The sequence below is a fragment of the Rhinatrema bivittatum genome, chromosome 12, assembly GCF_901001135.1.
Source record: "Rhinatrema bivittatum chromosome 12, aRhiBiv1.1, whole genome shotgun sequence".
In the NCBI taxonomy this organism is placed as follows: domain Eukaryota; kingdom Metazoa; phylum Chordata; class Amphibia; order Gymnophiona; family Rhinatrematidae; genus Rhinatrema; species Rhinatrema bivittatum.
The window spans coordinates 53,272,157-53,288,167 of record NC_042626.1 but is presented as its reverse complement, the minus strand read 5'-3'; the positions used below and the strand labels follow the sequence as shown (position 1 = coordinate 53,288,167).

At 48.9% G+C, this 16,011-nt stretch overlaps 1 protein-coding gene across 4 annotated transcripts in view; it reads left to right on the top strand.

Moving 5' to 3' along the window:
* Positions 1–16,011, top strand: part of BRCA1 (BRCA1 DNA repair associated) — a 218,592-nt gene that overhangs the window by 59,540 nt on the left and 143,041 nt on the right. For all 4 annotated transcript variants that reach the window (XM_029573187.1, XM_029573188.1, XM_029573189.1 and 1 more), the window contains exon 5: positions 7,756–7,844. In XM_029573187.1, the coding sequence (XP_029429047.1) occupies positions 7,756–7,844 (89 nt within the window). The remainder of the gene's footprint in view (positions 1–7,755; positions 7,845–16,011) is intronic.

Below are 16,011 nucleotides of genomic sequence, written 5' to 3'. Positions count from 1 at the left end.
CGGCCACTGGTTTACCTTGTTAATTAAGCTATATACGCTGGAGTATTATGTACACAACACCTTGTCTAAACATTGACTGGAAATGGAAAAAATATGGCAGCCTTTGACCAACTACTTGAGACAGTTTACTGGCTAAATGGTTTATACGATACTAGACAGCAATGGCATGGGGGGAGATATGAGAATGGGGGGTAGGTGTGGTACCTGGTGAGGGGTAAAGTTGTTGAAATTGTGGACAATGAGGGGGTGGAACTGTTAGTTAATGTCCGGTCCCAAGAGACGGGTTATATGGGCAGCCCAGTTCAATGTTACACATCTAACCGATGTTAAATTTATAGGATGAGAGGTTCATTCTGTTAATGCAGTTCTGAAAGTTGAAGACCTGAATAGTTCCGGGCACGTGGGGTTGTATCCTGTACCTTGTTGTCAACAATATTATGCAAATAAGAAAATGAATAAACATAAGTTAATAAAAAAAAACCAAACAGCAAAGCAATACAGTGAATAGCAAGTCCCTGTATGTACTCAGATCAGTCCAGACTCCTGGATTTTGCCTCCCTGCCAGTAGATGGAGACAGAGAAAGTTTCATTGACACTGTACATAACACAGTGGGCCAACTGCAGTCCCTACATATTTCTCTGTCTCCAGTAGATGATAGATGGTGTAAAACCTGCAGTCTGGAGAGAGAGGGAAAAAAAGATTAAAAGACAAAATTTCTGGATCCTCCCGGGGGGTTGTAAGGTCCTGGTGGAGTCATCCCCCCTCATTTGAGGTGGATGAGCAGGGGGTTGGTGACCCTTCTGATAGCTCGGTCCAGAGGTCCATGGGGTAGACATATTGTGGTCCAGATCCCTCATCCCCCATGAGACAGTGGTAGAATCTGTTGGGAGTTCTGCACTGCAAGCCCAGTGGAGCTGGGAATTATCACTTTTATACGGTTTGTCCTGGGCTGGGTCGCTAATGTTGGTGAAAAGAGACTCTCATAGCCAGTGGGCTGGCTCTTTTCTGATCTGCCATGCGGCCTGCACTCCTGGAATCTGAACCACTGCACCAAAGGAAAGTATTGGTTTCTATGTATCTTTATTTGTTCTCAGAGAGTAAAAAAAAAAAAAAGAGAACAAGGAATCTGTGCAGTGGGATTCCAGAAGAGAGAAGCTACCTTAGCAGCTCGGGATGAGGATTTTCAGCAGCTTCTCTGCCTGCAGAGGAGACCTGGTATTTGCTCTGTGTCACTAAGGGTGGTTCCATGGGTGTGGGGAGGAAGAGCATGTGCATGCGGCGAAAGCAGCTTGGCATTTGGTGATATGCATCGAGCATGACTGCACCAGTAAAACAAGCCTTGCAGGTGACGGTATCTAGCACTGAGGCTTTCCCCGTCAGTGCGGAAACAGCAGCCATTTTTTATTCCCAAGCAGCATCAACGGGAAAGGCAGGGGAATCCTCTCCTCGTCTGTTGCTGGAGGTTCCCTGTCCTGCAGAGAGGTACTTGCACTGAGGAGGAGTCTCTGGTTCTGGTAGAGGTCTCCTGCCAATTTTAATTTGCTCATGCAATAAGCGTGTTTAGCGGGATGCTGGCTCTTGGCCCCAGTCTTCATGGATTCTCGGCCAGTCAAGAGGCCTAAGCTGTTGAGAAGCTCTTCAGGCCGATGATTTTTGATGCCATATATTAAATGGATCTGGGCCTAAACGTGGTGAAGGTGCAGGCAGGTTTTGCATAGCTGCGTGGTAGGCAGTAATTCTTTTCCTGTTTGCGTAGGCCTGTGCGTGCATTCTCGCCACATGGCGATTGCATGCACAGGGACCTGAGGGCATAAGGCCTTGGCCTAGATTTAAGCGCATACATCTGCGACCTAGACTTGAATGCATATTTGCGCAAGTACTTGAGTGCGTATTTGCATAGATACTTGTGCATGTAAGGCCGCAACCTAGACTGGAGCGCGTATTTGCACGGGTACTTGTGCACTTAAGACTGTAACGTAAACTTGAGCATGTATTTGCACAAGTACTTGTGCGCGTACAATCACAACCTAGTTTTGAGTGCATATTTGCGCGTTCTGGAGGGGTATGCGTGTATACCTGGGTGGCGTTGATGTGTACACAGGAGGCTGCCTAGAGCTGAAGTTCAGGAGAGCTAGGCACCGAGGACAAACAGGTCCAAGTGCCTTGCTATCTGTGAGGCTTGCCATCTGATAGCAATTCAGTCCTCAGTCTCTCTCCATTTGTGTCGGTGCTGTTTAGAAGCTCAAAACGACTGACTACTACAGCTTTTGCCCATATTGGGACATCCCCTCAGCCTATGGTGTCTCTGGAGGGGAGTGGAGTGGGAGGCGAGGCAATGGTCAGTTCTTCTCCCTTGTTCCTGAGGGCAGAAGCTTCACCGAGAGAGCTAGGTTGAAGAGAACAAGTTTGGGCCCATGGCCTCCGGTATAGATCTACCCTTCTCCTGGGTGGAATGTTTCAGGGCCTGCAGACCTTTCTGCAGGGGCGCCCTGCAAAGGTGAAGCAACCTACTTTGTAGGGATCATGTGCTCGGGCCTCCCATTGTCAGTCACGGTGGGCAAATGCCACAGAGAGACTGTCCCTGGTAATGTTCAAGGGAGTGTGGATCATGAGACATCGGAAGATTCAATGGGGAATTGGCTTTCTCACCTCTAGAAGAGGGAGAAATTGCATACGATTGAGAGCCGCTTTGGACTTTGCTAAAATTTTTTCTGTTTTCACGGAGATATCTTGCTGAGTTTGTTGGCTCAGAATCTGAACACACTCGGCATGGCCAGAGTCTGTTGGCTCAGACCTTGAACGTGCTTAGTGTGGTCGGAGGTCAATTTTAAGTTAAATATCCTGTTTCTTTTCCCTTCATATCCAGTTCGAGATATTGGATTTAAAGAAGGTAAACTCTGAGGTCCGTCATAGCGGCAGTAGCAAGGGAGAAATTCTTGGCATCTCTCGCCTTGATAGATGTGTAAATGCACAAAGCCATCAGGCACCAGAGATTCCAAAGGTTCATGGTCCTAAAGGAACATTTTTTGTTTCGAGTCCTTTGGCAGGCGATGTATCCATGTATCTTCATCAAGGGGATGTTGGTGAGGGTGGCCACATTGTAAAAGGAGGGTGTGTTGGTGTATCCGTATCTGGATGGCTGGCTCATTCGTGTGAAATCAGATGGCCTCTGTCGTCAATCAATACAAAAGGTACCGATGCGCTTGAAGTCTCTAGGATGGTTGGTGAACCTAGCAATGAGCCATTTAGTTCTCTTACAAACGCTGACGTATCTGGGAGCGCAGTTCAACACACTGGCAGACAGAGTGTTTCTCACCGAGAGAGAGTGCTGAAATTGCAGAGTCAGATTAGGCTTCTGTTAGTGCTTTCAGTACCCAGGGTCTGGGACTATTTACAGGTCCTGGGTTCTATGGTATTGACATTGGAATTAATGCATTGGGTGTTTGCACATATGCGGCTTCTGCAGGGGGCATCTCTCCCGCTGGAATCAGTTATTGGGAAGAGTTTCATCTTCTTTTGTTAGAGAGGGAAGCCAGGGACAGTCTTTCGTGGTGGCTTACTCGTACCAATCTCGAACGTGGTGTGGAATTGGAGATTCCAAATTGGATAATAGTCACCCACCTATGTAAGCATGGCAAGATCAGTTCATGCAAGGCTAGTGGTTGAAACAGGAGGCCTCATGGCCTATCAATTGGTTTGAGACTAGAGCGATGCATTTCACATTGCTTGCCTGTCTGCCAAGGTTATGTGGCCATCCAGAATGAATCCTATTGGACAATGTGGCAACAGACTACATTAACCATCGAGCAGGAACCAAGACTCGGGCAGTGGCTTGAGAGGCCCCGGAGTTGATACTCTGGGAAGAGCAGCACAAGGAGCAGCTGGCCGTAGTGAACAACATTCATGCGGATTTTATCAGTCTGATAAAGGTAGACTCCAGGGAATGGGAGCTGTCAAAGGCAGCGATGTGGCTCAATCACGGAAGATGGGGTATCCCGACCAAAGAGAACACCAAGGTATCGCAGTTTTACAGCCGCTGAACAGAACATGTTACAAAGGAATCATAGCTCTGGTGCTGCCATGGACTTGATGGATTCTTCTTTGTTTTCACTCCCATGATTTCTAGTGGACAAGGGGTTACAGCAGATAGAGAAACATCTGGGCAACGTGATCCTGGTAGCTCCGGAATGGCCACATAGACTATGCTTCCTAGATCTGATCAACATGGGACCCTGAGGTTCAGACATTGGTCGACTGTTTTCCATCAGGGCCCAATATGTTTTGTTAGGTGGCTCATTTCTGTCTCTGGCTTCGGTTCTGGCAGGAGACGCTGAGATGGAGGGGATATTCCGAAGTGGTTATTTTCACCTTATTGCAGGCTAGGCGATATTCTACATCCTTGACATAGGTGCAAATTTGAAGGATATTAGAGTCCGGGTCTGCTGTTGATGGAGTACAGGCTATGATGTTGCATACTTTGGCTTTTTTACAGAAAGGGACTGGTCTTTAACTCTCTGAGAGTCCAGGTAGCAACACTAGATTTGACTCCAGGGTAAGGTGAAAAGTTATCGTCTGCCCTCACATCCGGATGTTATCTGGTTCCTTCAGGGAGCTAAGAATTTGCGTCTCAGGTTCAGAACATTTGTCCATCTTGGAATCTGAATCTAGTCCTTAGAGGATTGTGTGAGACTCGGTTTGGACCACTAAAGAGAGCTATGGTTAAAGACTTGACTCTTAAAGTGGTTTTCTTGGTGGCTATTTGTTCAGCCAGGAGATCTCTTCCTACAAATGTCTGTTTTGGGGGTATCTTTCTGCATGGTGCCTTCTTTTCTGCCTGAGGTAGTCTTGGTGTCCATCTTAGGCAGTAGAGCTTCCAGCTTTTATGGATTTGGATTCCTCTACACCTCATGTGGGGGAGTTTAGGCTCTTAGATTGGAGGTGTGCATTATTGAGGTATCTAAAGTTCACTTATGATTTCTGTAGATCGGATCACCTCTTTGTACTGTGGAGTGGTCTAAAGAAAGGAAATAATTCATCTAAGGCTACAATTGTGCGGTAGCTGAAAGACGTGATCGACTTGACTTAAATTTCTAAAGGGCACCCGCTGCCAGGGGGTTTAGTGGCGCACTTGACATGTTCTCCAGCAACTTTCTGGGCTAAGTCACAACAGCTGTCTCCACATGAAGTTTGCTGGGCAGCTACTGGGAAGTCGTTGCACACTTTTGCTAGGCATTGTCGCTTAAATGTGGGGGATCCAGCTTCCATGTGCTTTAGTTAGTGTTCTGCGCGCGGAACTCTCCTGGTTCCACCCGAGTTAAGGGGAGCTTAGTTACACCCCAGGAGTCTGGACTGATCTGGGTACGTACTGGGAAAGGAAAATTTGGTTCTTACCTGATAATTTTCGTTTCGTTTTTTTTTTTTTTGTCAAAATCTTTTTTTTATTGGCAGTATCAGGTGAGTAACAACCGTAGAACACTGAGAACACTGGAACAATATACACCATGGGAACCAATACCAACTAGAGGAAACAGTAACAGACAAGTAAGTCACCGGTGTAGTTACCACCCAACACTCCATAACATTTTGTGTTTACATGGGTAAAGGGGATCCACACGGATACCCTCAACCCTCCCCCCCACAAACCCACCCATCAAACACTTCTCACTCATCCCTCATTCACTCCACATTCATAAACCCCCCCCCTCCCCCCCTTTGGGACAGTCCAGTCTGAAGTATATCCATTCAGTCAAGTTCGTCCTGCAGCTCCGTAGGCAAGGCCAACACACAGGCATTCCAACAGGCACAGTAAATTTTATCCAGGGGCCGATGTCCCAGTGAACACGCCATTCGTTCCAGTAGAGCCATGTTGGCCATACGCCTGGCCCAGGCAAGGTAGGAGGGTCCGCGGCCGGGGTCCAACCAGTCCACCAACATTGTGCAACATGCCAACATAACCGCCGCCCTTTCAAAACGTGTCTTGGAGCTGCAGCCCAGTAGCGAGCCCGGGATGGAGCTACTGATCAGTATCATCCCCGTAAGGCTGGTGGTGGCTCCCGTTCACTGATCAATCACAGTCATTATGGCAGTCCAGAACGCCCGTAAAGAGGGGCAGGCGAATAATTTATGGGCCAAGGTCCCAACCTGTAATCCACATTTAGGACACGTGGAGGTGTGTGTAAGCCGCATTTGACTTCGACGGACATCATCGCAGTAGAGCCAGTGCAGGATTTTGAATTGCACTTCTCGAAGCCCAATATCCGGGAGACTCTTACTAAGGCGTACAAACAGCACCAGCATTTGAGCCCCAGTCACAGGAGTGCCAAGCGCTTCCGTCCATCGGCCCGCCAAATGAGATGTTCTGTCAATGCCGCGAAGTTTCTGCCCCGCAGTCTTCCATCCAGTGATAGTGTTGGCGATATACGCAGTATCGAAGAAGGCGTTGGCAAACTTGACTTCCTCTGCCAATTCGGCTGTAGTCCATTTATGAGAACGGATGTAATGTCTGGCCTGGAGGAAGGCATAAAACTGCTTCGATGGAAGATTATAAGTCCGTTGTAACGTGGCAAAGTCCAGCAATTGACATACATTAGCATCGTACATGTGATATATAAACATTAAGCCTTTGTTCGCCCAAGAATGAAAAATTGCCCCACTGTCTTGACCCGGCAAGAAATCCAGATTCCGTACCAAGAGGAGGAGTAGAGACCGAGTCCCAGGGCACGGATATAGCCGCCTCCACCAGGACCAGGCTTTGATACATGGGTATAGAAAGACCGTGGGGTAAGGTACACCAGTACGGTCCACTGCTCGGGATTGCAAGATACTCACAGGAGAAAAAGGGGCAGACATGCGCATTATCATGCCTGCCGCGCAGAACTGATAAGTGCCTGTTAGCCATTCCCCTATGAACCGCAACTGGCAGGCCACATTATACAAGCAAAAGTCTGGCATGTTGAACCCTCCCCGCTCCCTCGGCAACTCCAAGGCAGAATAGGGCAACCTCGCTCGCTTCCCCCGCCACAAAAACTTTTGTATACTGGAGCGCAAGCGCCGTATATCCATCCCTGTCAGCCAGCAAGGAATCATGTGAAGTACATACAGCAATTTGGGCACCACTACCATTTTTATCAACGCACACCTGCCAGAGATAATGGGAGGGAAATCCATGCGTTTAATTGAGGTCATAACTTCTCTATGCATGCAGTGATATTTAAAGCATACAGTTTCTTCAGATCCCTGGGAACCCAGATCCCCAAATACGTCAACCGTGCCGGAGCCCACGTAAAGGAGAAAGGACCCCCCACGTGATAATTTTCGTTTCTGTAGTTCCACAGATCAGTCCAGAGACCCGCCCACTTAGTGGGGGGGGGGGGAGAGTCCGCCGCTCATACTGTTGCTTTGTATATAGTGCGAGTTGGAGGTTTTTCAATGCTGATCGTTTATGTTAAATTTGGAAAACAAGTTTTCCATTGTCTTTTTGGGCAACTTCACCTTCTTATGGCTCATTGGAGGGGAGCGAGTTTCCTTAGAAATTTGCTTAGAAATTTAAGGTTGTTACTGTCATCTTGACTTGGGTACAGGTCAATACTTAGGGACTGCAGGTGGCACACTGGTTTATGTATAATGTCAGTGAAACGTTCTGTCTCTATCTGCTGGCAGGGAGGCAAAACCCAGGAGTCTAGATTGATCTGTGGTATTACAGGAACGAAAACTAGCAAGTAAGAACTAATTTTCCTATATTTATTTTATTGCAGAAGTCTCAAGGAGAGTCCCAGATTTAAGCTGCTGGTTGAAGGACTGTTGAAAACCATCCATGCCTTTGAAATTGACACCGGATTTAAGTGTAGGTATTACAGATGGCGGAATTTGGGGTGGTGGATCAAAACTTATTTCTATGATAGAAAAATAAGCATCTAGTTTAATTTTCCATTTCCTAGCGTGTAGCCAGATGGACTCAGGACCAGTGGGTATAGTGTACTCCTGATAGCAGATGGGAGTCGGAGTCAGATTTCAAAGCTGACGTCAGCCTACATATACCCGTGCAGGAAGCTTAGCTCTTCAGTATTTCTCTGTCTCCTAAGCAGATAGGGACACTACACACACCAGAATAGTGTTAGAAATTTTAAAACAAAGAAGAAAGAAAACTTACCTCTACAAGTCGAACCCCACTCTCTTGTGGTGATACCTAAGGGTCCCTCCCCCAGTCGAGAATTCCTGAGGGGATTTCCGAGATCCCTCAGAGGTAAGCCTTGGTCCGGTAGCCAGCTCCTGGCATGGACTTAGCCCCCCAGGGTGGCTGAGAGGCAGCGGATGCAGAATCGAGCGTGGCGGTGAAGGTAATTCCCTCTCCCCCCAAAACCGGAGACCGCCCGGCACGAGATCGGGAACCGCCGAGACCAGGTAAGGTAGAAACCTCTCTTAAAGTCTCCAGTCTCCGCTCGATTTGCCGCACAGATCGTCCCTTCCAGCGTCTATTACATTGGGTTGAGCAACCCCGTCTGGGCTAGACCCTGATCCGGTGCGAGGGTCCACACACGTGGAGACCTTCCGGGGGGGTTGTCATCTTGTCCGCGTGGTCGTCGGTGCCGGGCACATAGTAGTCCGCATAAACGCCCGAGCGCACAAATTTTGCCGTGCGCACAGTGGCGTGCACATCTCAGCCAGGCACACAAGTAGTGGCCTGCGTGCACATCTTTAGGAATTCCGCACACACATCTTCAGCGCACCCGGAGTGCTCAACCAAGCCTCCCAGCGCGCATTCCTATGTGCACAGAATCAACAGACCCATCCAAGTACCGTGCGTAACACGCACTCACTGTGCCAGGTGTATAACTGTGATTTGTGCGCACACCAGTTCGCACATCCTGAGCGCACACCCAATCTACGCACACATCTTCGCACCGGAGCGCATAACAGATCTTACACTCCTATATCCATGGCACCACCGGAAAAGGAGCTCAAGGCTCAGGGCCTCTGCCCAGCATGCCACATCAGAGCCGCACAACACGAAGAGGCCAACACCCTGTGTATCCAGTGCGAGGAGGCCCTGGGGATCCAGCCCAGGGCCAGCCCCAGCCGGGACCGGGTTCTAGCTCCTCAATAAGTACCCCGGACCTAGCAAACCCCAGCGGGACACCCCCTCAAACGGGACCCCCCCCCAGGGACACAGCGCCCCCTAGCTTGGACCCAGCGTCTATCTCCTGGGTGGAATTCTTCAAAGGCCTTAACACCTTCGTTCACATGCAGACGGAGCCTCCGATAACACAGTCACAGCCTCCACCAGGACCCTTACGCCCCGGGCCCCTCTAGGCCCAGAGAAGTGAATCCACCGCTCAGAAGCCCCACCTACAGGGACACGGACAACTCGAAGGAGGAATCAGAGCCCCTGGAGGATGGGGAACACCCTCTGGGGACAGAGCCTCACCGGACCATGAGGCGCTTCTTCACCAAGGACGAGCTTCCAGACCTGGTCACCCACATCCTGACGGAGCTTGCTATCCCGGGCACAAGTGCCTCGAGGGAACCTAAGACAAATCCCCTGCTAGAGGGACTCCGTCAGACCTCCTGCCATTTCCCTCTGTTACAAGCCATTCAACAGCTAATTGACCTGGAATGGGTTGCCCCAGAGTCTATATTCAAAGGGGGACGGGCTCTGGCAGCCATGTACCCTCTGGACCCGGCAGCCAAAGACCTTCTTATATGCCCAAAAGTGGATGCCATGGTCTGCGCGGTCTCGACGCACACTACTATCCCAGTGGAGGGAGGTGCAACACTCAAAGATGCTCAAGACAGACATTTGGAATCCATTCTCAAACAGTCCTTTGACGTTGCCGCTGTTTCCCTACAGATAGTGGCTTGCTGCGCCGTGGTGACCCGTGCCTGCCTATCGCAGACAAGGAGCAACACTCCTGGGGAAGCCATGGAACCAGCAGTATCCTTCCTCGTGGATGCTGCTTCTGATCTGGTGCGCACCGCAGCTTAGAGGAGTGTCATCAGCCAGGAGGCAACTCTGGCTCCGAAGCTGGTCGGCCGACGCGTCTTCCAAAACGAGACTCATAAGAATGCCCTTCAAGGGATCCCTACTGTTCGGAAGCGAACTAGAGAAACTGGCTAACAAATGGGGCGAGTCCCCACTGCTGCGGCTACCGGAGGACAGGAATAAGAGAAACCAGCGACCCTTCCCCCGATCTTCCAGGGGCAGAGGTTCACAGCGCTTCAACCCATTCAGAAACACTTATCAAGCGCCTTGTCCTACAGGCAGGAACCAGTCCTTTCGGAACAAGCACAACAAAAGGGGAACCAGCTCAGGACCAGGCCCCAGCCGCACCCCACAATGAGAATCAGCCAATCCATCCAAAGGAAGAAGCCATAGGGGGCAGACTTGCCCTATTCTACCAAAGATGGGTCGAGAGAACTTCGGACAAGTGGGTCTTAACCATCATTCGAGAGGGGTACTACCTGGATTTCCTCACAATCCCTCCGGACAAGTTCGTGGATTCCCCCTGCCACGACCCCTCCAAGAGGGTGGTAGTGGAAGCTACACTAACCAAATTGCTAGCCCTAGAGGCCATAACCCCAGTGCCTCTACAACAAATAAATACTGGGCATTATTCCATTTATTTTATCGTCCCCAAGAAAGAGGGAACATTCAGACCCATCCTGGACCTCAAGTCAGTCAACCGTCACCTGAAGATCCTCCGCTTCCGCATGGAAACCCTACGCTCTGTAATAAGGACGATACAACCGGGAGAGTTTCTCACATCCCTAGATGTGTCGGAAGCCTACCTACACATTCCGATCCATCAAGAACATCAGCGCTTCCTACGCTTCAAAATCCTGGACCGGCAGTACCCTTCGGGTTAGCCACAGCACCCCGGATGTTCACCAAGATCATAGTGGTGGTGGGGCTGGCGGCAACACTGAGGAAGGAAGGAATCCTTGTGCACCCTTACCTAGACGATTGGCTGATCTTGGCGAAATCACCAGAGGAAAGTCACCAGGCAACCAACAGAGTCAAAACTCTACTGGAGAGCCTCGGATGGGTGGTCAACACAAACAAAAGCGGTCTGCAGCCCTCACAGTCTCTAGAATACTTAGGAGTCCGATTCGACACCAAACAAGACATGGTCATCCTGACACCGACAAGGAGATCAAACTGATGAACCAGTTGCAAACCCTGCTGAGCGAACCTCGCCCTACAACATGGGATTACCTACAAGTCCTCGGTCTCATGGCATCCACACTGGAAGTAGTGCCATGGGCACGAGCTCACATGAGACCCCTACAGCGCTCACTTCTATCGCGATGGAATCCATTGTCTCAGAACTACACCGTATGTCTACAGCTCCCAGGCAGAGTTCAGACCCAACTACGATGGTGGCTACAGGACGGCCACCTGAGCCGGGGGAACAAGACTTCCTCACCGACCTGGATCCTGCTCACCACGGATGCCAGCCTACAAGGATGGAGAGCACACTGCAAAGAGCTAACCGCCCAAGGGCAGTGGAACACAGAAGAGTTGGGATGGCACATCAATCGCCTAGAAGCCCGGGCAGTCAGAATAGCCTGCCTACGGTTCGGTCACAAACTCAGAGACAAAGCGGTCAGGGTAATGTCGGACAACGCCACAACAGTGGCCTACATCAACCGTCGGGGGGGAACAAGAAGCCAACAGGTGTCTCTGGAAATAGACCCCCTAATGTCGTGGGCAGAAGTGAAACTCCAGGAGATCTCGGCCGTCCACATCGCCAGGAAAGACAACATCAGGGCGGATTACCTCAGCAAAGAAAGTCTAGACCCAGGGGAATGGAAGCTGTCGACCGCAGCGTTCCAACTGATAGTGAACCGTTGAGGAACACCAACCATGGGCCTTCTGGAAAACCGGTCCAGCGCCCAAGTACCCAGTTTCTTCAGCCGCAGGCAGGAACCTCAGTCCCAGGGAATCGATACCCTGGTACAGACCTGGCCACAGGAGACTCTGTTATACGCCTTCCCGCCATGGCCCCTATTGGGAGCAATCATTCACAAGATAGAACACAGGGGACCAGTACTTCTGGTAGCCCCGGACTGGCCAAAAAGACCGTGGTACGCAGACCCCTGCCACTACCTCCACACAGAGACCTGCTCCAACAAGGGCCGATCCTCCACGAGGATCCAGCTCGATTCTCTCTTTACTGTCTGGCCATTGAGAGGACTCGCCTGAGGAAGAGCGGATACTCGGGAGCTGTAATCGACATCCTACTCCAAGCATGCAAGTTCTCCACATCTCTAACATACATAAGGATTTGGAGAGTATTTGAAGCCTGGTGCGAGGACCATGACGACATACTTCGCTCAGTCAAAATTCCTGCGATCTTGGAATTCCTACAGAACGGCCTACAGAAGCAATTGTCCCTCAACTCCATCAAGGTACAGGTGGCCGCATTGTCATGCTACAGAACAGAGAGCAAAAGCGACAGCATAGCCTCTCACCCGGATGTTTCTCGCTTCCTGAAATGAGTCGAGCACATCTGACCACCCCTAAAGTGGCCAATACTTCTTTGGAACCTCAACCTGGTCCTGGATTTCTTAGCAGGAGCCTCCTACAGACCTCTCCGTGGCCTGTCTCTCTGACTACTAACATTGAAGACAGCCTTCCTGCTGGCAGTTTGTTCAGCCTGTCATATATCCAAGCTACAAGCACTGTTCTGCCGTGAGCTGTTTCTCAGGCTCACCCTGGGAACCATCCAGTTATGCATGGTCCCCTCGTTCCTCCCCAAGGTGGTGTCTCGCTACCATCGTCATATGAGCATAAGAATTCGGAAGAGGCTCGAAGTCTACGCCACCTCAACATCGGCAGACTTCTATCAAGATACCTGGAAATGTCAGAACCCATACGAAAAATGGATCACCTATTCGTCCTTCACAGCGGGAAGAGGCAAGGGGAAGCGGCCTTGCGAGCAACCATAGCCCACTGGATCAAAGAAGTCATTAAGGCGGCCTACGTAGAAGCAGGCAAGCCGCCCCTCTACAAGTCAAGGCCCATTCTACTAGAGCCCAGACAGTGTCCTGGGCAGAAACCAAGATGCTGTCACCCGCCGAGATCTGCAGGGTGGCGACATGGTCCTCCATCCACACCTTCTCCAGATTTTACCGCCTGGATGTTCAGGCTCGGGAGGACACAGCATTTGCAAGGGCAGTACTAAGTGGGTCTCGGGCAGCCTCCCACCTGGTTCGGGAGTAGCTTTTATACATCCCATTGGTCCTGAGTCCATCTGCTACACGCTAGGAAATGGAGAAATTACTTACCTGATAATTTAGTTTTCCTTAGTGTAGACAGATGGACTCAGCATCCCACCCATGGCTGCGATTACTCATGGAATTCTCAGGGGACATCCCCGGGAGCGAGTGATTCAAGGGTAAGCCATGCTTTCCTTCATCTAGGACACCCATCCTACAAGGTGTCGACGTTTCCCGGTTGAGGGCACTGGCGGTCTCCAATTATAGCCAATTCAACCAGTTCAAATTAATCAAGTTAACCAAGTTATGAGTTAATCAAATTATTCAAGTTATGAAGTTATTCAAGTTATTCAAATTAGTCAGTCACACGTATATCCACAGTGCTTTTCGAGGAGAATACTGAAGAGCTGCACTTCCTGCAGGGGGGTATATGTACTAGGGCTGACATCAGATTGAAATCTGATCCATCTCCAACTGCTATCAGGAGTACACTATACCCATTGGTCCTGAGTCCATCTGTCTACACTAAGGAAAACGAAATTATCAGTTAAGTAATTTCTCCATTTTCTCAGTGGAAAAGGGTAAACAGTGGAGTGCCTCAGAGATCTGTACTTGGACTGGTGCTTTTCAATATATTTATAAATGATCTGGAAAGGAATACAAGAAAGGTTATCAGATTTGCAGATGATACAAAATTATTCAGAGTAGTTAAACCACAAGTGGATTGTGATACATTGCAGGAGGACCTTGCAAGACTGAAAGATTAGGCATCCAAATGGCAGATTAAATTTAATGTGGACAAATGCAAGGTGTTGCATATAGGGAAAAATAATGCTTGCTGTAGTTACATGTTAGGTTCCTTATTAAGATCCAGAAAAAAGATCTAGGCATCATAGTGGATAATACTTTGAAATCATCGGCCCAGTGTGCTGCAGCAGTCAAAAAAGCAAACCAAATGTTAGGAATTATTAGGAAGGGAATGGTTAACAAAATGGAAAATGTCATAATGCCTCTGTATTGCTCCATGAGACCACACCTTGAATACTATGTACAATTCTGTTTGCTGCATCTCAAAAAAGATATAGTTGCGATGGAGAAGGTACAGAGAAGGGCGACCAAAATGATAAAGGGGATGGAACAGCTCCCCTATGAGGAAAGGCTGAAGAGGTTAGGGCTGTTCAGTTTGGAGAAGAGGCGGCTGAGGGGGGATATGATAGAGGTCTTTAAAATCATGAGAGGTCTTGAACAAGTAGATGTGAATCGGTTATTTACACTTTCGGATAATAGAAGGACTAGGGAGCACTCCATGAAGTTAGCAAATAGCACATTTAAGACTAATCCGAGAAAATTATTTTTCACTCAATGTACAATTAAGCTCTGGAATTTGTTGCCAGAAGATGTGATTAGTACAGTTAGTATAGCTGGGTTTAAAAATGGTTTGAATAAGTTCTTGGAGGAGAAGTCCATTAACTATTAATCAAGTTGACTTAGAGAATGGCCTCTGCTATTACTGGCTTCAGTAGCATGGGATATTGTTAATGTTGGGTATTTGCCAGGTTCTTGTGGCCTGTTTGGCCTCTGTTGGAAACAGGATGCTGGGCTTGATGGACCCTTGGTCTGACCCAGCATGGCAAATTCTTATAATGTATTATGGAAACAAGCAAGTATCATTTCAGGATGTATTTTACTTTTATTCATGAGTTACAAATGCTACAGCAGTCCAATGGACATTCATGGTGAATGAAATAGCAGCAGAATTGCCTTGTGGTTTGAACAAAGTTCAGATCTCGCTTCTCCCACTGAGGCACTTTGTGAGTATTGCCAAATCATTTTGCCTTCCACTGCCTCAGGTACAAAGCTTTTTGGGGCAGGGAAATATGTACTATACGTGAATGTTACTCATTTTGAACTTGGGCTTGGAAAAAGTAATCAAATCCCTAAATACTTTTTGAAATTCTTCACACATTCAGGGTTAGGAAGACGTACGTAGACCATATCTGACTGTTGGAGGCATGTAAATCTATTGTATATTGCTGAGACTTTGTGTGCATCCTTGAAGTCCATGAGCATGTGAGATAATATATCTTTAGTTAATTTTTAAATTTTAATTTAAATTTTTTTTATATTTCCTAGCCTATAGCCAGATCGACTTAGGACCAATGGGTTATTTGCTCCCCTGCTAGCAGATGGAGATGGTCAGTTTCAAAGCTGACATCACCTTAGATATTCCCCTGCAGTGACCTTAGTCCCTTCAGTATCTCTCCATCTCCTAGCAGATGTGGATGTGCTTTCCCTACCGGGATTGCAGTACTTGTTAGGAGAGGAAAATTTACCTTTAAATTGGAGAGAGATTGAGCCTCGCTCTCCTGCAGTGAAACTTAAAGGTCTCTCCTCCAGTCGAGAATTTCTGAGACGATGTCCGAGATCTGAGAGGTGTACCTTGGTCCGGTAGCCAGTTTCTGGCATGGACTTGGCTGCTAAAACAGCTGAAAGGCCGGTAAGCGCTGAGCCCAGGTAAGAAAAGAGAGAAGAGACTTCCTCCCAATTCAGAGTCGTGGAAGGGCTTTGGTAAGTCTTTCCTCTGGTCTCCTTGCTTGGCGCGCCATACTGATGATGTTACCGATCCCGTTCGGGCAAGGGAGGGTGGTTTCCGAGGGGTTGAGCAGCCATCTGATGGGCTAGGCCTCGCTTCTGGCTTGGAGGTCACACCATGTGGCAGGCCACAGCGGCACCATCTTGCACGTGGTTTTGTGCGTCTCCATTGCCCTCCATAGACCATTGGTAAGCGCGGT